Raw genomic sequence first — 24,107 nt, forward strand, 5'->3', positions numbered from 1 at the left:
AGAGTCTTTTATTCCATTCACCAATGTGAGTTCCAAGGACCTAGCTCTTGTCAAGCTTGACAAGAGCTAGCCATTTTATCCACTAAGCCATCTCACCAGTCCATGATCTCTGTTTGATAAAAGGTAGACAGCTCAGTCAGTAAAGGACCTTTAACACAAGTATGAAGACCCACATTCTAGTGCTCAGTAGCCGAGTAAAAGCTGAGTGCAGAGGCATGTGTGCTGGGAAACAGAATCAAATAGACCCTCGGAGTTCACTGGCCAGCCAACCTAGCCAAATCAGTAACTCCAAGTGCAGTGAGAGACTCCGTCTTAAAAGATAAGATGGAGAGCAATAGAGGAAGATGCTGGACATGACAACAGTGTACTGACCCTGTAACTTATTAGAAAATCTTTAAATGGATTTTCCTTATATCAGATCCCTAATTTTATACATTATACACCATGATATGTGATGGAGGAGGGTTATCTGTCTATTGTGTTATTTTCATTGGTCAATAAAGAGACTGCCTTGGCCCCTTGATAGGACAGAAAATTAGGTAGGCGGAGTAAACAGAACAGAATGCTGGGAAGAGGGTAATGAGGCAGACGCCATGGAGCCAGCCACCAGGTTAGACATGCTGAACTTTTCCGGTAAGCCATTACCTCATGGTGCTACCACGAGATTATTAGAAATGGGTTAATATCAAGATATGAGAGTTAGTCAGTAACTAACTCTCTAGAGATAATGGGCCAGGCAGTGTTTAAATGAATATAACTTGTGTGTTATTATTTCTGGGGCTAAGCTAGCTGTGCGGGAGCCGGGCAGGATGAAAGGCAGGCCTGCCCGCAGCCCCTCACTACAGATATGGGCCAGTTGTGGTAGCATACACCGTTAATCTCAGTACTTAGGAAGGCAGAGCCAGGAGGATCTCAGAGTTAGAGACTACCAATCTACCTAGGACAGCCAGGGCCATATAGTGATAACCTGTCTCAAAATAAAAACAAGAACAACAAAAAGATTTATATGCCTTAATATAGGGAGGAAAATACTGGCTGTAATTTTTTAGAAATAAGAGAAACTTTTAAAAATTTTGTTTATTTTATGTGTATGAATGTTTTGCCTGCATGTTTGTGTACTGTGTCTGTGTTTGGTGCCCACAGAGGTCAGAAGAGGCATTGGATCCCCTGTAATTAGTCATTGATGCTTGTGAGCCACCACGTGGGTGCGGAGAATGGAACCTTGGTCCTCTGCAAAAACAAAAAACAATCTTAACCACTGAGCCATCTCTACACAAAACAAAAAAGTTTGAAAAGGTATAGTGTAGGCTGGCCTAAAACTCATGATTCTCCTATTTCTGCATCTTCAGTCTATACTACTAGTTGCATTTCCATAACTGTCAAAAGAAACTCCACACTCAGATATATCATGAGGAAAGGCTGACCAAGCCAAGCATGGTGATGCACGCTTATAATCCCATCACTTAGAAGGCTGAGAAGGAATGATCTTCAGTTTGGGGCTAACCACAGATACATAGGCAAACCCTGTTTCAAAAAACAAAACAACAGAACTGGAGACAACGGCTCAGCTATTAAGAGCACTGACTATTTTTACAGAGGACCCAGGTTCAAGTTCCAGTACCCACGTGGTGGCTCACAACAGTCTGTAGCTCCAGTTCCAGGGAATCCAATGTCTCTTTTGGCCTCTGTGGGCATCAGGCACACAGGTGGTATACTCACACATATTCAGGTAAAACCCCCATACATGTAATCTTTTGTTAAAAAAAAAAGAACTAAAACCATAAAAGCAACAACATAAAAAAGTAAGGCAAGGGCAATGAAAAACAGTATACTAAGTAATTCCCACTGAAATCCTGCCCTAGCTCAACAAATTCTAAAGGATTAGGGTGTCATGCAGTGACACAGTACATAGCTAGCATGGATGAGATCCAGGTTTAATTCTCAGTTCCACTAATAATAATAATAATAATAATAAAAGGCAAATGTGGAAGACTCAGAATTTCAGTTTATAGACTCTTATGCTTTTAAAGAAATTACATTAGGAAATGAAAAAAACAATCACAGAATGAAAGAGGAAGTGAAATGAGCAAATGAACTGGTAAAAGCATGTGAGTATTCTCAGCAACTTGTTACACAAAGAAAAAATATAGCTTGTAGTATAGCTTGTAGTATGTACAAGGCAGAAGTACAAAATTAAAAACAATAGAATAAATAGGCAGATAGCAATGGATATTAAAGTATCTGATGATTCCTGCAGCATGCAGAAATTAAGTCTGCATCCTAAATGTCTTCAATACTCACAAAAGGAAGATGCTATGTGGCTACTTCCTCCTGGAGGAAGGAGGGAGTCTTACTAGACTCAAATAGTTGAAAAAACTTACTGTTCTCATGAAGCTCAAGATTTACACACACAAGATCATCAAAGTAGTAAATAACAGATGGGGAGACAGTCGGGTCAGACCTAGTGAAGCTGTGCAGGAATGCAGGCTTGGGAAGTCATCACCAATGCTAGGGTGGGTTTTTCTGCGATGCAACTGCCTTTAGGTCACCTTTGTTACCATAAGTAACCCCACACAAACTTTCTGGTTCACCAACTAGTCGGAGAATCATTTCTTTGGCTTGTTTTAAGTAACCTACCTTTAGGGAGTACAAATATTTGTTCATATCGCCCAAGAAAAGTTGCACAACATAACTGGTACCCAAACGGACCAAGAGAACCAAAGAGGAGTAGGGAGGAGTGGTTGCATGGTCCCTATGATGAGGGTGAGGAGACATGTTAACTGAGGCTGATCTGTCATAGAGTAGAACAGAGCTAATCCTGACATGGCTATCTTTCCCTAGATGGAATGGCATAGTATGTCTCGTTACTATACTGGCAGTTACACGTGTCCTGCAATGGGTGATAAGACATGTGATCAAAGCCACACCGTCTAAGACTGAAGTGTCCTTAGGGAGGGATCCCAGTATACAGTATATAATATGGGGTGGCAAGCTTCCTTAATAAAGGGTGACCACCATGTACATTTGAGGATGTTTCCAACCCACTGATGTACTTAGAGAATACACTGCAGTCTCTGAAAATAGAGCATATGGGATGAGATCTTAAACAGGGTGTAGCAGCTATTGTACAGACTTTAGTGTGGGCAAGAAGACATGCAACTGAGGCTCAGCTGTCTGCCCCAAAGAACTTGCCTATGTAAACAAAAAACAGGGCTGTCCTCTACATCAGCCTCTGATCTAGCAGGAAAGGGGTAGGGTAAGATGGAGATGTTACCTTGCCATGTCTTACAGCTGACAGGAAACAAGGGAAAGAATACAAGTCAGATCTGAAGCGCTCTGTCTAGGATCCAAGAACCTGGAACCCATGGGAAGAACTGGAGTGTAGAAGAGGAACACAGAAGTGAGAAGATGCCCCTCAAGTCTGACCTTCAAGATAGAGGAAGGGGAAAGTCCATGATTCAGTGTGCAATCAGAGGCCTGAATCATGGCCCTGAATAGGAAACTATGTTAAGTAGGGAATATTCTGCCATCTGAACTCTTGGACTGGGGGAAGACTTTTAAACAGGAAATGAAAGAGTTTCTCATAGCCAGAGATTACAGACATGGAGGTGAAGCGATCAGTCCAAGTGCCATGCAAGCAGAAAAACTTAGTAAAATAACTACCCATTCTCCCTTGAGCCAAAGGCTGCAGAACATAAGGCAATACAAGGGAAATAAAGCCTCTGAGGACTGGCTCACATGAGTCATTAGGGACACTTGCTATTACAGGCTGAGGCTCCTGGAAGACAATAGAGGGACAGACATTACTGAGGGATTAGGCATGAGAAAAGCAGGCTTTGATGTCCAGTCTACTAGGTCCAAAAGCACTACAAGATGGCTCAGAAAGTCTAACAACTTGAGTTCAACCCCCAGGATCCACATGGTAGAAGGAGGTCCTCTGACCTCTGCATGTGTACTACTGTGTACACACACACACACACACACACACAGACAAATATAAAAAAGTTTTAAAGAAAGAAGGACTAGGGAGATGACTCAGTAGGTAACAGCTTTTGCCTCACAAACCTGACAACCTGAGCCAATCACTGGAACCCACAAGCCTGTAAAGCATCTTAAAAGGTACTTATTTCAGCGGGTACTCAAGACCGGCATGGGGCTTTTGTGGTTTTATTGAATCCCATGGTTGGATAAGATCTTTATGAAGTAGGAGAAGCCCTGGAAGATGTACTTTAATAGGCATATACATAAATTTAGTTTGTAAGATACTAAAGCATTCAAATAGGGATGAGAGAAAAAACAGAGAATGGGTTCTGTTCAGAACATTTTAAGGCAAAAGTGGCAAGACTTGTGTTGACAGAGTTATTAGTGAAAAAATTAATAACAAAAACAAAAAAATGTGGTGCCAATGAACTTTTAAAGCCCAAGCAAAAATTCACAGAATGCATCAATGACTTAAGAAAAAAAAAGTAGAACTAAAAAAATATTAAGTTTGTTTCAGAGGTGGACTGAGTATGTGGTGTCCATTTCTTCCCTGCTAGAAACTAGACTGCAGGTGGAGCTGGTTCATTCAGGCCAGGATCCTTTCAACAGTCTAATAATGGAAAAGTAAGTGCCACAGTGCTGACCCAGAGCCTGCCAGAATCAGAGGCAGCTCCAACAGTAGTACAGCAGGCAAAACTTTAGCCCTGCTTCCCCTTGGGCATGAGTCAAGCTAACCAGCACTCAGCTCCAGCCAAGGTCATCAGAGGTGGGAAGGTGTACATCAGCACCCAAGATGCTCATAAAAATGACTGTGGATTATAGAAGACTAGCCACCCACGCAACTGTTGTATCCAATATTGCTCTTTGAGCAAAAAAAAAAAATCGATACAAGTGATGAGATCTTTACATGCTATATAGAACCTTACTAACATTTCATTTTTAGCATCTCCTTAGCCACTCAAGACCATCTGGTACTTACTTGCAGCAGACAGCAATGGGCTTTTAGGGATTCTACCCACCCTCTATAAAAAGTTTTCATTAGTGCTGCGAGATGCCTCATAAAGAAAATGCTTGCCCTGAAAGTGTGAAAACTGGAATACAGATCCCCAGAACCCACACAGAAGCTAGGTAGGCATGGCAGGCAGAAACAAGATCCTCCAAGAAAGCTGGCTAGCTAGACTAGCTGTTTGGTACAATCTAGGTTCAAATAAGAGACCCTGTCTCAGGGCTGGAGAGATGGCTCAGTGGTTAAGGGCGAGTGCTTCCAAAGGTCCTGAGTTCAATTCCCAGCACCCACATGGTGGCTCACAACCATCTGTAATGAGATCTGGTGCCCTCTTCTGGCCTGCAGGCATACATGCAGAATAATACTGTATACATAATAAATAAATAAACCTTAAAAAGAGAGAGAGAGAGAGACCGTGTCTCAATAAATAGAAATAAAGAGCAACAGGGAAAGATACCTGGATATCATACCTTTGGGCCTTTACATGCATCATGTGCACACTAACCCATTACAGACATAAGCCCATACATATGTAAATATACATACAGAGAACATGCACACAAATATCTGCAAAAGAAAAGCTTTTGTTATATAGTATTAGGCATTGAGAGTCTTGCAGATTTCAAAAAGCATCTGGAAAGACATAACAATAGCAGTTAGGGAACCTGAATAAAAGCATGCACGGGTGGGAAAGGGCACTCATGAGACATTAAGGTTGTTGGGTAAAAATTCTAGTATAAGGGGTAGGCTACCTCCCAGGAGTTACTGGCTAAGGAGGCCCCCGAGACCTCCAAAACAATACAGGCTACTGCTCCTACTTTTGGAGACAAGCCAGAACTAGACAGGGAGAATTCCACTGCTTAAAACACCACACACTTGAGTTGAAGGACATGGAGATATTAGGGTGGGGTTGAGCTGGGAGCTCCAGCATTGCTGGCTGGCTTTCCAAATCTCAAGCAATATGCAGGCTGGTGGGGGTATGGGATGACTATTGCTCACAGTTCTGCTCTGCTGTGGACCTGCAAACTCCACCATCAACATGCCAGGCAAGATGTACCCACTAGGGTAACCAATTATTTTCTGACTGGATTCAAGACTGGCATCACTGGAGGAAACATCTGGCTGGTACTATGAGCTAAGACAATGACTGGCTGTGGAGGTTATAGATTCTAGTGGGGAAGCAACTGTTCTCATCTTATACAAGTGTGACATGCCTGTTAAACTGCCTTCCAGACATTTGCTCTTAGGCCCACAGATTACTGTCGCTGTTGTCTTTGTGTTGGTCATGGAGAGTGTCATAACCTTGCCAAGCTTCTAAGAATAAATGACTGCTGCTCTGGCATAGTGGCCTAGTAGCCCAAAGGCCCAATGTTCAAACCAAAAATGGAGGAAAATCAGTAGCACACCTTCAACATAACTGAGAGAATGTAAGAGCCAGCAGAAGCGTGTGGTGCTGAGTAGTTATTTCTGCAAACTGCACACTTCCTCCTGACGGAGGAGCTAAAGAAACATACAAGGAAACTTTTCAGGAAGCTCAGCAGGTCCTAGCATCCCAAGGACCCTCTCCAAGGAGGAGATACTCTGGTAGAGTGAACTACAGGTTGTGCAGCAGCTCCAGGTACATGACTTCCAACACTTAAAATGAGAGGAACAGAAGGACAAGAAAAGCAGGAGAAAAGTGAAATTCTCCAAGCCAAAGAAAAAAAATCAAAAAGGATCTTTAAAAATACTAAGCAAATCACAATGGCATGTCTCTGTAGTTTCAGCTACTCATGAGGTTGAGAAAAGTGGATCACTTAAGTTAAAGCGTTTGAGGCCAATCTAAGAACACAGCAAGAACTTGTCCCCAAACAAAAATATCTAGGGCTAATGCGATGGCTCAGTGGGTAAAGGCGCATGCTGTCAAGGCTACCAATCTGAGTCCAAATGTAGGCCCCATATGGTAGAGGAAGAACTGACTCCTGGGAGTAGAGAGATGGCTCAGAGGGTTAAGAACACTGCCTGTTCTTCCAGAGGTCCAGAGTTCAATTCTCAGCAACCCCTTGGTGGTTTACAACCATCTACAATGAGATCTGATGCCTTCTTCTGACATGCAGGGATGCATGCAGATAGAACACTGTATACATAATAAATAACTAAATCTTAAAAAAAAAAACTGACTCCCTTAGGTTGTCCTCTGATCTTCACACATGTGCTGTGCTATGTGCACACAAATGCACATACATTAAACAACTAGATGCATGTTGTTTTACAAATATAAAATTAAAATGTTAAGGCAAAGAAAAAGGATAGGAAAAGATATGTCAAGAAAATACAAAAAAAGGAAACCAAAGTATCAATATTAACATACTAGATAAAATGAACCTCAGAGGAAACATTCAAGAAGATTGGTTAGAGTGGACTAAAGACTAAAGCAGAAAGGCAAAGTTTTAAAGACTATAGAAAGAATTAAACAGTATGTAAACTAGTACAGAAAAGAGCTCATATTCAACTACGTTCCAATTAACTTCTGTTTTACAAAGGAATTGTGAGATACATAGACACACATACACAGATAAATCTTTGGTTACTGGCCTATAACTCTCATAACCCTTGTTACTTCCTAAATGGTTAGGGTCCTACTGAAACATTATTAAAGGTTGCAAAGCATGTCTCCTCCCAGTGCCCCCATTCTGCCTTCCCTCCCTACTCCCTTTCCCCAGCCCTCTTCTGATCTGTTCTCTTCCTAAGACATGCCATAGGTACGAGAATTTCTCTTCTCTAAGACAGGTCATAAAAACCTGAATCTCCCTTGGCCTTGGTACTGCTGATCAATAAAGAGATTCTTTACCCAATCTGATATATTATCAATACCTCCCCCATTCCAGATCATATTCTAGGAATGCTGCACAGAAGCCAAGAAGACTCTGACTAGACCATCACTGCTGGGTTTCCCCACTCAGCCTATTAGCAATCATCCTTTTTTTTTAAAAAAAAAAAAAGATTTATTTATTTTATATTTGTGAGTGTTTTGCTTGCATGTATGTCTGTGTGACACATACACGCCTGGTGCCCCCAGAAGTAGGAAGAGGAAGTTGGATATCCTGGAACTGGAGTTATGGATGGCTTTGATCACCATATGAATGCTGGGAATTGAACCTGGATCCTCTTTAAGAACAAGTGCTCTTAACCATCAAGCCATCTCTTCAACCCAGCAATCATTCTTACACAGTGAAGTAGCCATAAAAATCCCAAAGGACAAATTTTAGAGTTTCTGCAGAGATAACACATGGAAGTTCACAGGTGAAAAGCTGGAGAAGACATGGCTGGAAACTCTGAGTTCCTTCTCCCATACCTTGTCCTATATATCTTTTCAGCAGAATCCTTTATAATAAACCAATCAATAAGCATCTTTAATTAAATTGCCAGCTGCTCAGAAGCAAACCAACAAGCTGCAGCTCAACTGGCACGGGAAGGGAACAATCCTAGAGGCTGAGCTCTGGATGCGTGGTACTGTCGAACAGAATTCAGTTTAAGAGGACATCCAGCTGCTATCTGCTGCTGCTGCAGAACTGCTCCCTTGTTTGGTGTGAGAGGAAAACCCCACACATACATCTGGTATAGGAAGCAACCTATCATATTGTGTGTATAAGAGAAGAAACTGGGTCTAAGGCTCATTTTCTCCTCAGAAATGAACAAAAAATTAAGGGGATGTATTTGTATTACAAAATCACCATATAACGAAAGATTAGCAGCAGAAACTAAATACAAAATAATCAGGAAAACAGAAAAGCACAAAAATAAGCAATACAAAGAATCATTACACCTCAGGAAGGGACTGCCAATGATTTTCTACCCAATAATCAGGACAATGAAAAGTAATATAACAGTAAAGCATAATTTCATATTTACCGTAACTGCAAAATTTTAAAGATCTGTTGGCAGAAGCATAAGTATGATAAACACCTTAAGTTTCCCATAAACTATTAAGTTTAAGATGTACACATGCAACGACCCAGCAATTAACTTGCAGGTATATCCTAGAACAACTGCTAACCATGGCAGCACTGCCAAGGCTAGGACTATGGTGGGGAAAGTGTGGGTTTTTAGTTTTGTTTTTGATAACTGTTTTGTCTGTTGTAGTTCCAGTTTTTGTCTTGGTGTACTCTGGCTCACATGTGCTAGATAAGTACCACACCAGGACATTACACCTCTAGGTCCTCTCTTCCAAATAGACAGCATCTACCTACAGATCTACGCATGTTTTCCTTTGTCACTAAACAAACACCACCATGTGGGTACTGGGAACCCAACCTGGATCTTTTTCAAGAGGATTCTCAAGCAATTGCTCTAACCACTGAACTAACTTTCTAGCCTCTAGAGAGTTTTTAAAGATCACTTTTAAAATGAACAGATAATCCCAGCATTTGGGAAGCAGAGACAGGAGTATCTCTGTGAGTCTGAGGCCAGCCTGATCTACATTATCTAACTCCAGGCCAACCAAAGCTACAGAATGAGACCCCATCTCAAAAAACAGCAACAAAAACACCCTCCTGAAATTCTAGTTTCCATGCACTGAAAATAACTGCTACAAAAAAAGAGAAAACTTCTAGCAGTAAACGTAATAATGAAAATAAGTAACTGAAGGATCAAGCATAAAAGTCGTTTCAAAACTAAAGCCATTCTCTTTCAATACAATTAAACCTAAACATACAGCACAATGTCTGCCATCAAAGAAATTAAGTTCAAGGTCTTTTACACACTTAACTTCTGCAGCAATAATATACATGCTAAGTGATCTAAGCATTACACATGAGAGGCAGAGTCAGACAGATCTCAGGCAGTTGAAGGCTGTAGGACCAGTGTCCAGGCTATACAACAAGTCCCAGGCCAGCTGGGGCCACATGCTAAGTTAGACTCTTTCTCAAAAACAGTAAAAAGTTATGGTACAGCAGTATTGTGGAATTATATTGCTCTTCATCTCTCATATTTAGGATTGTGTACATTATACATTTCTCTTATGGTTGTAATAGGTCTATAGACCTTAGTAGGCCCTGAGGTCTTAGCATAACTGACTCCATAATGGAAGTACCATTCAAGCCATAAAACTCAACACACAGACAGCACTACCTGTCAAAATGAAAACAAAGACCTAATTCGTCGAAGTCCATAGTTCTGGGAAAGTCTCTAAATGTACTAAGCTTCCTTTCTGACTTCTGTAGTTCTGCTTACATCTCACTGTTCTTGTTGACTGAAGTATGTTAACCAGAGTATGGCTTTTGTGCTTAAATGCTCACCCTAAGAAAGGCTTGGTGCTACAATGGAATCTTGAACACCTAGTGTAGTTGCCGGCCAACCAGCTAATAAAGACTTTCTATTGGCTTAAATCCATGTCCCAGGGTCTTCTCTGGTGGATACCCATGACAATAGTGCCAATATCTTAAACCTAATAACACTAATCATGCTATTTTAATTTTTAGCTTATGCACTGAGTTTCCTTCTCTGTATTGAGTTTTCTGAGTAAAGACTGCTGTGATTACTCTGCAAATAAAAGAGCAAACAGCAGAGGGTTCTACCTGAGACAACACTACATTATAAAACTGTCAACCAGAGGCAGCTAATTTAGTCTATATTTTCCAAGGTGTTTTTCAAAAGACAATATAAAAAAAACTACAATAATTCTATTAGTGCAGGAGTGCAGGGCAAAGTTTGAAACCCAATAGTAAAGTAAGGGAGAAGGTTTTATATTTGGGATTTCTCAGAAATTTAATTCAATTATGAACATATGCCTTTAAAAAACAAAAACCAACCCCCCCAAAAAAAACCTACCGCCAAAAAACTAAAAATAGAATAATCAGTCCTTGCCCAGTGGCCCAGAGGTACATATTTATATTACCAGCACCTTGGTGCTGAGACAAAGGAATGGCAGCTTGATGCTAGCCTGGGATATGCGAGAAGACCCTATCTCAAAACAACAGAACATCCCTACGATCCAGCCAGCCTACGACTGAGGACAGATCTAAAGAAAACACAATCGTTGCAGCACTGTTCATAGTATGAAAGTAGAGAATCAGTGGAGGGACCCAACAACGGATACAAACAAATGGGTAAATATATCACTAAGTCAGAAAAAAAGCAGTGTGGGGAAAGTTAAGCCAAGTAAACTATGTCAAGCAGATAAAGCCAAGGCACGTTCTTGCTCCTCTGTGGAAGCTTAAAAAAGTTGATTTCATGAAAAATAGGGTAGAACAAGAGGTTAGCAAAGTAGCAGAACAAGAAGTTGGGAAAGGGAAAAGATGGAGTGGGAGAAAGTTCAGTAATAGGAACCAAATGCTGACAGACAGGAGGAACAAAATGCTTATGTCCAGGAGCACAGCGGGATGGCTACTGTTCACAATTTATATGCTATAAAGAACTAGGGGGGAAAGGAGTTTAAAGGTTCCAAACCCGCAAAGACAAAATACTAAAATAGAAATGCTAATTACACTGATTTGACCATTAGACACGGTACGCATGAACTGACGTATCATCATACTGTACCTCATAAACGTACAATTATTATAAGTCAATTAAAAAATTCAGCTGGGAGTGATGACGTACTTCTGTAATCCCTGCACTAGGGGGATTAAGGCTGTAGGATCGCGGCAAATCCGGAAAGCAGCCTGGACTAACTAGCAAATACTCTGTACGTACAAAACCCGCACAAACAAGCAAGGACATGAGAGATGTACAGGGATGCAAAAAGCCAACTACTACTGGGTCAGCCTGAATTCATGTAGGCTGTTCTGTGAAATTAACCAACGCTTAATTCAAACAGCTGAGTTCTGAAACAACTGATTTCCAAAACATAACCATAAGGGGAAACAAGGGCCAGTCGCAGTGAGTGGGCAGGAGCGCTGAGAGCTTACGGCCTCCGTCCTTTCAAATTTCGAATCCACAGTTATCAAAAACTGTCTAGCGAAGGTGCGTACGCCCTTTCCCGGAAAAACAAAAAACCTAGAGAGCAGGAAAAAAAGCCATCGCCAGTAAAAAACGCTCTCTTCTGCCCGAGCGGAGGAGCAGTCCCGATACAGACCAAGCGCTGCAGAGCCTGGCATTCGCCCAGCCTGGCGGGGGAGCGCGACCTGGCCGCGCCGCATCCCCACGGTCGCACCGAGGCGCTCGGCGTTCGCCTTGCCCGACCTCGGCTCCCCGCCCGGCCTCACCGCCCAGCCGGGCCCCGCCCTGAGACGGTCACGGTACAGCAGAACCTCAGCGCTTACCATCCTAAATTTCTCCTCAGCCATCTTGGCTCCGCCCACCGCTGCGCGACCGGAAGCCAACCGTTTCCCGGACAGCCAGCAGAGCCGGAAGTCGTAGCCCGGGGAAGGAAGGAGGAAACCGAGACAGGAAGTAGGTGGTTAGGTTGGTAAACTCCTGGCGTCTCCACAGAGTGGCATGACCACGGATGGCATAGCTCGGAAGGAAAAGGTGAGGGAACTCGCAGCCGGAGGTCAGACATGATCTCTGCATTGGTCTGGATGACTTTAGAGTGTAGCATATCAGTCAGATATTAGATAGCGAAGCGAAGTTTATGAAGAAAACAGTTCACTCAATAAATACAAGTAGCTCTTAAACATACGAAAATAAAACTACCAGGAAGAGAAATAATGCAAGGGTATGTTTCCAAGAGATTTGATCTACCTCACGTTGACATCAAAATTTGTTACCGACATATTTGTGAGGAAAATATGCCTTCTTCACCAGTGGAAACAAATTGGTCAAGCTCTCAACAGCAGTTTAGCAACTAAAAAAAAAAAATTAAAAATACACATAACCTTTAACCCAATTGTTTCAATTATAGGAATTTATTCTATGCGCATAGACATGAAACATGGCTTTACATACAAAGGTATCCAATGCGTCATTGTTTGGAGTAAACCAAAGCTTGAGAAACAACCTAAATACCCAACAGTAGAAATTAAATAAATTATAAGAAGTTCATATTATGTGGCATATGAAAAGAGGCAACTATTTACATGGTAAGAATTGCCAAGGTACACTAATAGATAATGACAGCGTGCAAAAATGCATATAGTATTTATGTTAATAAAGAGAAAGCAAAAATAAAGAATATTATGTACACAGTTATTTATTAGAAAATATTTTTGGAAGGATATTCAGATACTAAAAGTGGTTACCTCTAGGGAAGAGAACAGGGTAGCAGAGATGCAAAGAACAGAGGTAGACTTTTTACAACTTTAATTTTACACTATATGCACGTATTATCTATGCCAGTAATAAAGATAAAATTAACAAAATGTATCAAATAGCATTCAGGTTGTGAGAACTGCTAACAAAGAAATGTAGAACAATAGGAGAAAATAACCAGGGGCTTCAACCTAGACTAGCAAGGCAAGCTTCTCCTAGGTTGATATTTTAAATTACATCTAAAGAATAAGGCATTATTAGCTGGAGGAAACAGGCTGAGGAAGCATGCAGACCAGGGAAGAATTCTAAGGCAGAGAAAGAAATTGTGCCAAGACCCTGAGGATGGAAAAAGCTTGGCTAGTTTGCAGCACAAAGAAGGACAGTACCGCTGGAAAAGAAAAAAAATTGAGGAAGTGTTGGTTCCCATGGTTGAGGAGGTTTTACAGTCAAGTAGGGTAGACCCACCAAGGCCATTAGACCCGCCAAGGCCATGTGAGGGAATCTATTATAAAGGGTAGTGGGAAGGCACTAGTTTTGAGTAAGGAATGGCTTGATAAGAATGAACAGTTAAAGAGTTCTTGTTAACTACTGAGTGGAGAATTAATTAAGAATGCCAAGAATTAGTAGGGTGTAGTGGCAAGCATTTAATCCCAGCACTTTGGGAGGTAAAGGCAAGTGGATCTTTATGAGTTTGAGGCCAGCCTGGTCTATAGTAGGGAGTTCCAGAATAGCCAAGGCAAAATAGTGAGACCCTGTTTCAAAAAAGAATAATGTCAAGAATTGATCATCTAAGAGAGATTAGTTTCCTTGGGAAAAAGAGATGGTACTAAAGAATAGAAAGCAGGTGCTTAGTGGCACACACTTGTGACCCTGGCACTGGAGAGGCTGCAGAAAGACCAGAAATTCATGAACAGCCTTAATAACAGTGAGCTCCAGGTCAGCCTGGCTATATGAAACGCTGTCTCAAAAAATAGTAGTAAGCAAATAAAAATAAAAGAGGAGGAAAAACAGGCCTGGCAATCTTAGCCCTGAGAAGGCTGAAAACCAGAGGACTGCCATGAATCTACCACTACCAGGCTACTGTGGGCTACATGTGAGTTCCAAGCTAGGCGTGGCTATATGGTAAGACCTTTTCTCCAAAACAAACAGGCTAGTCACAGTGGCATAGCATTTAGGAGGCAGAGGCAGGAGGATCACCCAAGATAGGCCAGTCTAGTCTATATAAGACATTAAAAAAATGTAGGAAATAGCTAGAGTAAATCTATGATCATAAAATTAATGTTGGTGAATGAGGGAAAGAGATGCATGTTAAAGAAATACTGCCAGGTTTCTAACCGCAAAAACAAATTATGTACAGCCAAGACTATATTTAGAAACCCTGTCTTGAAAAACAAAAACAAAAAGCCAAAGCAAATTGGGTGAATTGTTCAGCCGGTTACTAAGATGGAGAGCCTTAAGGATGTTAGTAGAAAGTTAATGATCTTGTTCTCAATATATAAACCTCCTTCGAAGAGACCCTGTGAGGATAATACTCTTTAGTATGCAGAAGCCTTTATTATATGTTTTACATGTATTTATCATGAGGAGGAGTGCATATACTATGGCACATATGTAGTGGTCAGAGAACAATTCTTGGAAGTCAGTTCTCTCCTTCCACTGTCAGTCCTGAGGATGGAATTCAGGTCATTGGGCTTGGCAGCAAGCATTGTTACCCACTGGCCCATGTTACCCATGTCTCTGTGACCCCAGACCTTAGGAAGAAGGTAGAACCCCCCACCCTTTTTATTTCAAGGGCTACCATTTTCATTTTTAAAAAGGGCATTCGTTTCTCAAATTGTTTGCATCAAACTTAGGTAATTAGAATATCCTCAAAGAAAACTCCTAGGAATTCCTTAAAGCATGTTTAGTGTCTCACCAGCACATCTTCATTTCCCTTGGCAAACTCCCATCAGTGTGGCTTTGCTCATCAGAATGTTCAAATTATGTAGCTGTGGGATGAATTCTAAACAATCGCTATTCCTTCATTTGTTTAATAGTGGCAAGAGAGGTATTAAGCATCATAACGTCCATCTCTCCAGTGTAAGTCTAAAAAGCTCTATTTGGAGTATTTAATTTCTGGACTTTAAGGTCCTCAGCCAACTTTGTTCTGAAGCCACCTGCTGGGCATCTCTCTAGCATCTCAGGCTTCCCAGAACCCACACCATTAACAGCCAACATTGTGGGGAAATGCCCCTTTAAAAGCACACTAAGTACTAAGTATTCATATTTTTCAAAATCTTTCATGGAATATTGCCTCTTCATGATAGTACAAATGACTGTAGTCAGTGGAGATGTAGCCGAAGCACACACAGTGCTTTGCTTATAAGACAAAAATACTAGACACATCCAAATGTCCATCATCAAGGACAGTTTAAGTGAATCAAAGCGAGATGCTACTGTAAGATGTACTATCTAGCTTGTAAAAATTCCTGGAGATGTAAAAGAAATAAGCAGCTTTAGGTTATATAGGAGAAAAGTGAAGAAAAATATGGTATGCTTCCATTTGTGGATTAAAAATAAAAATTACCAGACTGGGCAGTGGTGGTGCACACCTTTAATCCCAGCACTTGGGAAGCAGAAGCAGGTGGCTTTCAGTGAGTTTGAGGCCAGCCTGGTCTACAGAGTGAGTTCTCGCTAGTGAGTTCTAGCGAGAACTGTTTCACAGAAAAAAAAAAATTACTGGGCCCGGAGACGTGGCTCATCAGTTAAGAGCACTCATGGCTCTTTCAGAGGGCTGGAATTCAGTTCCCAGCACCCACATCAGGCAACTGTCAACTGCCTGTAACTCAGTTACATGGGATCTGACACCCATTCTGACTTCTGTAATGCACATATACAGTTCTTCATATACAAACACATAAAATAAAAATAAATCCTTTAAAAACAAAAAGACACTAGAGACATGGCTTAGTGGTTAAGAGCATTGTTTTTGTTTTGACATATATAGTTTGTTGAGACAGGGTTTCTTTGGTAGCCTTGACTATCCTGGAACTCACTCTGTAGACCAGGCTGGCCTCAAACTCACTGAGATCCACCTGCCTCTGCCTCCCATGTACTGGGATTAAAGGGCTGTGCCACCATCGCTCAGCCCATAACACTTGTTCTTGCAAAGGACCCAGGGTTGGTTCCTAGCACCCACATGGTGGTTCACAATTGTTCATAATTCTGGTTCCAGGGATCCTCTTCTGATCACCATAAAGCACCAGGCACATATGTGGTGCAAGAACGTTAAGTACAAGCAAAACACTCATAACACATAAAATATATAAATCTCAAAAAAACAATTTTAGGGTGGGAGATTTGGCTCAGTAGTTAAGAGAACTTGTTCTTGCAAAGGACCCAGGTAGAATTCTCAGAACCCATATGGAGTCTCACCACTTCCTTGGACATGCATGTGGTGCACAAGCATACATGTAAGCAAAGCACTCATACACAAAATAATTATTTTAAAAATTCTTTTTAAAAAGAAGTAGGACAAACTGTGCAGTGGTGTGGCACATGCCTTTAATCCTAGCACTCAGGAGGCAGAGACAGACAGGTGGATCTCTGCGTTTAAGGCCAGTCTGATCAACAGAATGAGTTCCAGGACAGCCAAAGATACACAGAGAAACCCTGTCTTGAAAAAAAAGAAAAAAAAGGACATATTGGCAGTAAATGGTTACTGAACAAATATAACAGAAAACTAGATACAAAATAAATGAAGAGAAATGAAAATCCTATCAGATAACTTTAATAGATTAGCATCAGAAAACCAGAGAACTTAAAAACAGTCAAGTGAAAAGCATATACGTTGAAAGTGAGAGGTGGGGGAGTCATCTGAAATCTAGAGGAAAATAGCAGACCCATCTACATACAGCAGTAATCTCAAGAAACAAACTAAATATGAGAAATATGTGAGTTATCCAAATTTAATAAAAGACATCAACACTGATCTGAAAACCATAATCTCTATACACAAGAAACTGGGCTAGAGGTAATGGGTCAGCAGTAGAGTGGTCACTGCTCTTGCAGAGGACCCAAGTCAGTTCATAGCACCCATGCCAGGCAGTTTACAGCCACTTTTAACTGTAGCACGAGGGATCTGATGCTTCTGGCTTCCTCTAGTACCTACCCTCATATGCACATACATGCAGGGACACACACATACACATAATTTTAAAATAATAAAAATCTTTTTTTTTTTTTTGCCAGGTGATGATGGCACACACCTTTAATCCCAGCACTTGGGAAGCAGAGACAGGCAGCTCTCTCAGTTCAAAGACAGCCTGATCTACATTGCGAGTTCCAGGACAGCCAGGGCTGTTACACAGAGAAATCCTGTCTTGAAAAACAAAACAAAACAAAAATCTCTCTTTGAAAACAAACCAAAACAACTTACCTAGATGTATCGCAGGCAACTGGCTAAAATACTAGAGCAAAACTGCAACCATGGGAGGAGGGGCATTACAAGTAGTAAAAATTTGAGCAAAACACCCAAGAGCACAGTACAATTAAATGACTTCTTTAAAGTCCCAAAAGAATAAAAGGTCAGCATGGAATCAGAATTATATACCCAAAAATTAATCACTTGGGAGGAGGCAACAGGAGGATCAGAAGATTATCCTTACTACACAGAAAGGCTGAGGCCAGCTCGGGATACACGAGACCCTGTCCCAAACAGAATATAACAATTCTGTATCCAAATAAAACAGCCCACACAAAGAAAAAAAGCAAAATATATTCTTCCACCAATGAAAAGTCAGAGAATTCATTCCTAGAGAAAGGCCAGTGGAGGGCTGGAGGTACAATTTAGTGGTAGAGCAACTGCCTAGTGAGTGTGGTTCAATCTCTGGCATTCAGACTTGAGAAATTAGATCAGATGAAACCTTAGGTTTACTGGAAACCAGGAAGAATAGTAGTATGTACTATAAAGTTTACAGATATATAAAAAGCAAATAAAGCATGAAAGTATTAAAGTACCATATACAACACACACACATATCTGTGATTTCTAGTTCTACACAGACCCATACAGAACATATTAGGTTTTTAAATTATAAATTCACTGAAAATAAAATTCCATTTATATTAGCCACATCTAAGTGTTCAATAACCATCAATTAGCTACTATATTTTTAAGTACAATGTATATTCTCATCACCTTGGACAGTGTTACTGTAGAGTGAGAAGGAATAAGAGTACTGGTTTTTTGTTTGGTTTTGGTTTTTCAATATAGGGTTTCTCTGAGTAGCCCTGGCAATCTTGGAACTCACTCTGTAGACCAGGCTGGCCTTGAACGCAGAAGTCCACCTACCTGCCTCTGCTGGGATCAGAGGTGTGTGCCACCACTGCCAGGCTTAGTAGCAAGAGTACTTTAAGCTTTACAATGCACATTATCTGTGGCTCTTCTTCCTCTCCCCTTCCGAAACCTTTCCCCCTCCATTTTAAAAAATGACATTTATCTTCACTAGGAGAAGCTTGTACATGATGTGTGTGTGGATGTGAGAGGACAACTTGCCCAAACTGGTTCTTTCCTACCCTGTGTGTCTTGGGGTGGAAGTTGGGCCATCAGATTCAGCAGCATGCACTTCACCTGCTGAGTCATCTTAACCTCCCTTTAAATAGACTATACTTGCCTGCAGATAGGCAGGCAGCAGACTGGACAGTAACTAGAGTACATCCTGCAGCTTAAACTTTTAAAAATAGCTCAAGGGTTTAATGTACAAAGCCCTTGAACTGCATTTAGCCCATGGTATAGTCTGTTAAAGTCTGTTAATTCTTCACACTACAAAATTCTATGACACTTAGAATCAGAAAAGCATCTGATAAAATTTAGCAATGCTTCCTAATAAAAATGCTCAGTAAAATACAGATAGAAATGAACTCCTACAGGTTTGTAAGGTACATATATTTTAAAAATTTACCACTAGAACTGGGGCAGTGGTGGCACACAACTTTAATCCCAGTACTTAAGAGGCAGAGGCAGGCGAATCTCTGCATTTGAGGTCAGCCTTTGTAGAAAGCTAGTTCAAGAACAGCTATGGCTGTTATACAGAGAAACACTATCTTGAAAAATAAAATAACAAAACGACAACAAAAAACTTACCACTAAATCACACTTAATAAAAATCCAATAAAATATCTCTATGCTGGATGGTGGGACACATCTTTAATCCCAGCACTCTGGAGGCAGAGGCAGACAGATCTCTGAGTTCAAGGCCTGCCTAGTCTACAAGAGGTAGTTCCACAACAGGCTCCAAAGCTACAGAGAAAACCCGTCTTCAAAAAACAAAACATGAAATAAAAAAATAAAAAAAAATCCTTATCTCCAATTCTGGGACCAGAACCAGAAAGTCACTGTGACATTTTTCTAGCACTGTACTAGATTTTACACAAGGATGGAAGGGCACAATCCAAAGGGGGAACATGGAGATTGTCCAGAAGACAAAAACTACTGCTGCAACAAACCTGACAACCTGAGTTCAATTCCCTTATAAAAAGTTAGAAGTGGTGGGTTATCTAACATGGAGTAAGGCAGTCAGCATCAGAAACAACAGTCACTGCCTCAACAAGGTGGAAGAAAATAACATTGTTCTCTGATCTCCACACATGTATTGTGGCATGAATGCACCCACACAGGCAAAATAAAAATATGAAAAAAAGTAAAAACATCATTTGCAGAAATGATGTTGCATATTTGCAACCCACTGAGCTATTTCTAGAACTAATAGGTTTAGTAAATGGCTTCAAGATCAATATGTAAGATCAGTTTTATTTCTTTATAACAGCAAAACTAAAAATGGCATTTAAAAATTAGTATTTTTAAAATAAAAATCAGCCTGGCATGGTCACCTACATTTATAACAATAGTACTCAAGTGGGTGAGGCAGGAAAATCTGAGTTCAAGGACAGCTTGTGCTACAAGCATGAGATCCTGTCTAAAAACAAAACAAAGCAAAAAAAACCTAAATGGAGTGTGTGTGTGTGTGTGTGTGTGTGTGTGTGTGTGTATGTATGTATGTATGTATTATTTTCAAATACCCAAGAGCAAAAAACTAAGGGAAACTACAAAACACTACTAGGGAAAAAAATTAGGAAACCCTAAATAGCTAAGCATGGCACACATGCCTGCAACCCCAGTACTTGAGGTATTCAGAGTCATTTCTAGTTACATATAGTAAATTCAAGGCCAACATGGACTACTTGACACACTACCTCAAAACACAAGCAGAAAAAAGTAAACAAAAACATAAATGGCAAATATATACCATGCTCATAGACGGAGTTGAACTCATCTCCAATAAAATATTCTTCCTAAATTGACCTGATTTTAATGCAACCTATCAAGATTTTCAACCTGAGTTTCAACCTAAATGCCAATCTAGAGCTAATGGGAGATAGAAACCCTTTAAATAAGCTGCTGGACTGAATGTCCATGTTGAAATAAAATGTGGTTCTCTGAACAGAAATCGACTTCGAGCTTTGGATCACCTAAATGTAAAGCACCATAAAAGTTTAAACAATTAATTTGAGATGAATCATCGTTAAATTTCCAGCAGAAAACATGCTGAATTATGAGTTCAATTATGACATTGAACTCAGAAAATCATAAATCACAAAATGTACAAAAGTCAAAATATAAAATTACAAGATGGACACCATAGCACAGAGGCTTCAGTCTCAGAAACAGCAGGGGCTGATTTGAAGCCAGCTGGGCAAAATAACAAGACCCTGTGTCAAAATAAATAAAATAAAATAAAAAGTTGGTCTACCATGCACAGGGGCAGGTTTAATGCCCAATAATGTAAAATAATAATTCTCTTAACTTCCATCCCAGATCCTAGGTATTTCATACAGGCTAGGCAAACACTCAACACAGCTACATTCCGACCTTGAAAATGGAGTATACATCACCAAAGGAAAATAACATAAATTAAAATTAATTTCCTACCCGCTAAGATAGCTAGTATAAAAAATAAACAGTGATAGAGCTAGATGTGGTGTTGCATGGTGTTGCATGCATGGAGGCTGAGGTAGGAGCATCTTAAATTCAAGTCCAGCCTGAGCTACACACTTGTCTCAAAAACCACTGACAACAGGAAATGTTTAGATATGGAGAAACTAGAGATTGCATACATCACTCACAGGCATACAAAATGCCACACCCTTTGTACAGGACAGTTTATTAACTTAAATATAAGGTAACCATGTGACCCAGCAATGTTTTACTACTAGATATTTAACCAGGAGAAAAGAAAGCATGTATCTAAAAACATCATAGTACAGGCTGCAGAGATGGCTCTTTGGTTAAGAGCACTGGCTCTTTAACCACATGGAGGCTTACAGCCATCTATAACTCTAGTTCTAGGGGATACAGAGCCTTCCAAAGATAAGAGACCTATATTCAGGCAAAACACCCATACACATGATGACTTTAAAAAAAATTAAAAACTCATGTTGCCCCTGGTAGGAAACAAGTTATTGGTAGGAAATTTGAGAAACTGGTATTATGTATAATATGTACTACATAGAAAGATCTAACACATTAATTTGAAGAGTCTTTAAAGCATTATAAATGAGCTACTCAAGTACATATGACCCATTTATATGAAGTTCTTTTATATGAAGTTCAGGACTGATCTTGAGTGACTAAAGCCAGCAAGAGAGCACTGGGAAGGGGCCTCAAATATGACTTTAAAGAGAGCTTAATAGTATTCTCCTGCATCATTTTTGCGTTATTACACGTGTACACAGTTCTTAAAATATCCAACTAAACATAGATATGCACAGTACAACCAGTTAAACACATGATGGATATGGAAGTCCTATTCCAGGAGCATGTGTTTCCAATTCTGTTTTCTTCAGTGTGATTTGTGGGTTCTCGTCTGTTTAGGGCAAGGCCCTAGATTATAAAACTTATCTTAAAGACAAACTCAGTGTCCTCTAAATAAACAGCATTTGCAATCTACGAAGCAGTTTCCTGGAACCAGCCATCTGATCCCATGAGTTAGTATGCCAACATTTGGTCACTGTGAGGCACTGACATTACTCATTTGATTTTTATAATACATCATGGAGTTCTTGGTTGGCTTTATTGCAAGCTAGTCAAAATAACAAATTTTGGGAGGGAGAAGGCATAGAGAACAGTATTACCACCCTTCTCGAGGCATATTCTCTGGTGTTTACTGTCATGATCTTTACAGTGTTCCAAATCACTCCCTAGACAGGGCATAGTGGCACACATCTAAAATCCCAGCACCAAGAGGGTTGCAACTTAAGAGGCCAGTCTGAACCTATATGTAAGTATAGCAAAATCCTGCCTCACACTAAGTAAAATATTGAAAGTATATCTTTTCCAAATCATGTGAAAATTTAGGTCATATTTTTCTATTAGAAAATTCTATTTGTCTTATACAGGTAGAAATGAACCACAAGCCAGGATATGTGATAGGAATTTATTAATAAGCAAACATCATTCATACCAGGAATAGCAGAAATGAAGTTATAAATGATCTGAGTGAGAATGTACTTGACAACTTTGGAGCATCTCATTAGAATGTCTGCTACCCAGGTAAGCCCACAAGGTCATCTGTAAGGGCAAGGCATTATTTCATATTACACCCCAAGGAATGGTACCAACAGTAGCAGCAGCAAGCTATAGTATTCATCTGTTGATAGGTAGGGTCCCTTAAAGTTTTAAGATACAAATTCCTGAATCCCTGTCTAAACCAATGCCTCCAGAGCTGGATCTCCATGGCATAAGACTTAAAAACCTACCGATGTGCACAGCACTGTTTTATTCTGTATACAGAAATCTTGACTTTTTGCCTTTTCTGGCAGACTGTAAGGAGCTTGCAACGTTAATGAGCCAACTCACACACAGGTGTAGTCAGCGAGGAACACTTTATAGGTGCTAGTTAAGGCACAAAGTAGTCCTCAGGAAATGTTACTTTATGCATGTAGAGCCAATGTCATCATGTCAGGATTGGCAATCTTTGAAGGGTCTGAAAATATAAGGTCCTATTACTACTTAACTCATTAAAATAGGGTGGCTCCTAAATATGAGAAATTGCTGAATTTATCTTACGTTTTCAACAAAAAATTTGCCACTGAGTTCCTAGAAAAACCTAATATTAGAAATCTTTAAGGCCCAGCAGGTACTTTGCTAAGGCTATCTGAATAGTGTCAAGTGGCCAGATGTGACTCCACGTGGTAACTGGCTGGGTTACATGAACAACCTTGGTTAATAGTTTCATACAGATTGACAGAACCTTTCAGTGGTTCTGTTGAACCTCCAGTGCCCAACGCTGTATTGAAGCAATTTAATCTACCCCTGGTTAATGGGGATGACTATCCACTGTCACTGAAATGGGAAAGGTAACGTGATTTAGATAATGATTCACATAGGCTCATTATTTCAATACTTGGTCCCCAGTGGGTGGGAACTGTTTGGGAAGGATTAGGAGACATGTGCCTTAGAGGAGTAGTATCACTCAGGGCAGGCTATTCCAGTTCAAAAATTTCATTTCATCATTCCCAGTGTACTTCCTCTGCCTCCTACTTGAGGATCAAGAGGTGAACTCTCAGCCATCATGAACTCTAACCAATTAAACACTTTCTCTTGTATGTGGCCTTCATCATGGTGTTAAGTAAGACTGAAGTTAAATATTTCTTATGATTTGTTTTATAAAAGAATTTATTTTACCATTAATTTTGATCCCCACAATATTCCTAATTTTAAAAAACCAACATAAAAGAATATATGTGGAACTAGACAAGTATGGATACTATGAACTTCTGACAGTATTATTAGAATCCAGCTCTAGTGGGAGTAATGTACCCTATTTACCTCATTTAGTATACATGTGAGTGAGATCCCTGAATCCCCCATGGATGGATGCATTGTCAGAGATGCTAAGTACCAAAGTGAAGA

General features: G+C 40.3%; 1 protein-coding gene across 5 annotated transcripts in view; it reads right to left on the reverse strand.

Annotated features, from left to right (window-relative positions):
- Positions 1-12,343, reverse strand: part of Bbs4 (Bardet-Biedl syndrome 4) — a 39,529-nt gene extending 27,186 nt beyond the window's left edge. For all 5 annotated transcript variants that reach the window (XM_085689152.2, XM_048423916.3, XM_048423919.3 and 2 more), the window contains exon 1: positions 12,229-12,343. In XM_085689152.2, coding sequence (XP_085545278.2) covers positions 12,229-12,252 — 24 coding nt within the window. In that variant the 5' untranslated portion in view covers positions 12,253-12,343. The remainder of the gene's footprint in view (positions 1-12,228) is intronic.
- Between the last annotated feature and the right edge of the window lie 11,764 nt (positions 12,344-24,107).

Source organism: Myodes glareolus, chromosome 4, assembly GCF_982192425.1.
Source record: "Myodes glareolus chromosome 4, mMyoGla1.1, whole genome shotgun sequence".
NCBI classification, from domain to species: Eukaryota; Metazoa; Chordata; class Mammalia; order Rodentia; family Cricetidae; genus Myodes; species Myodes glareolus.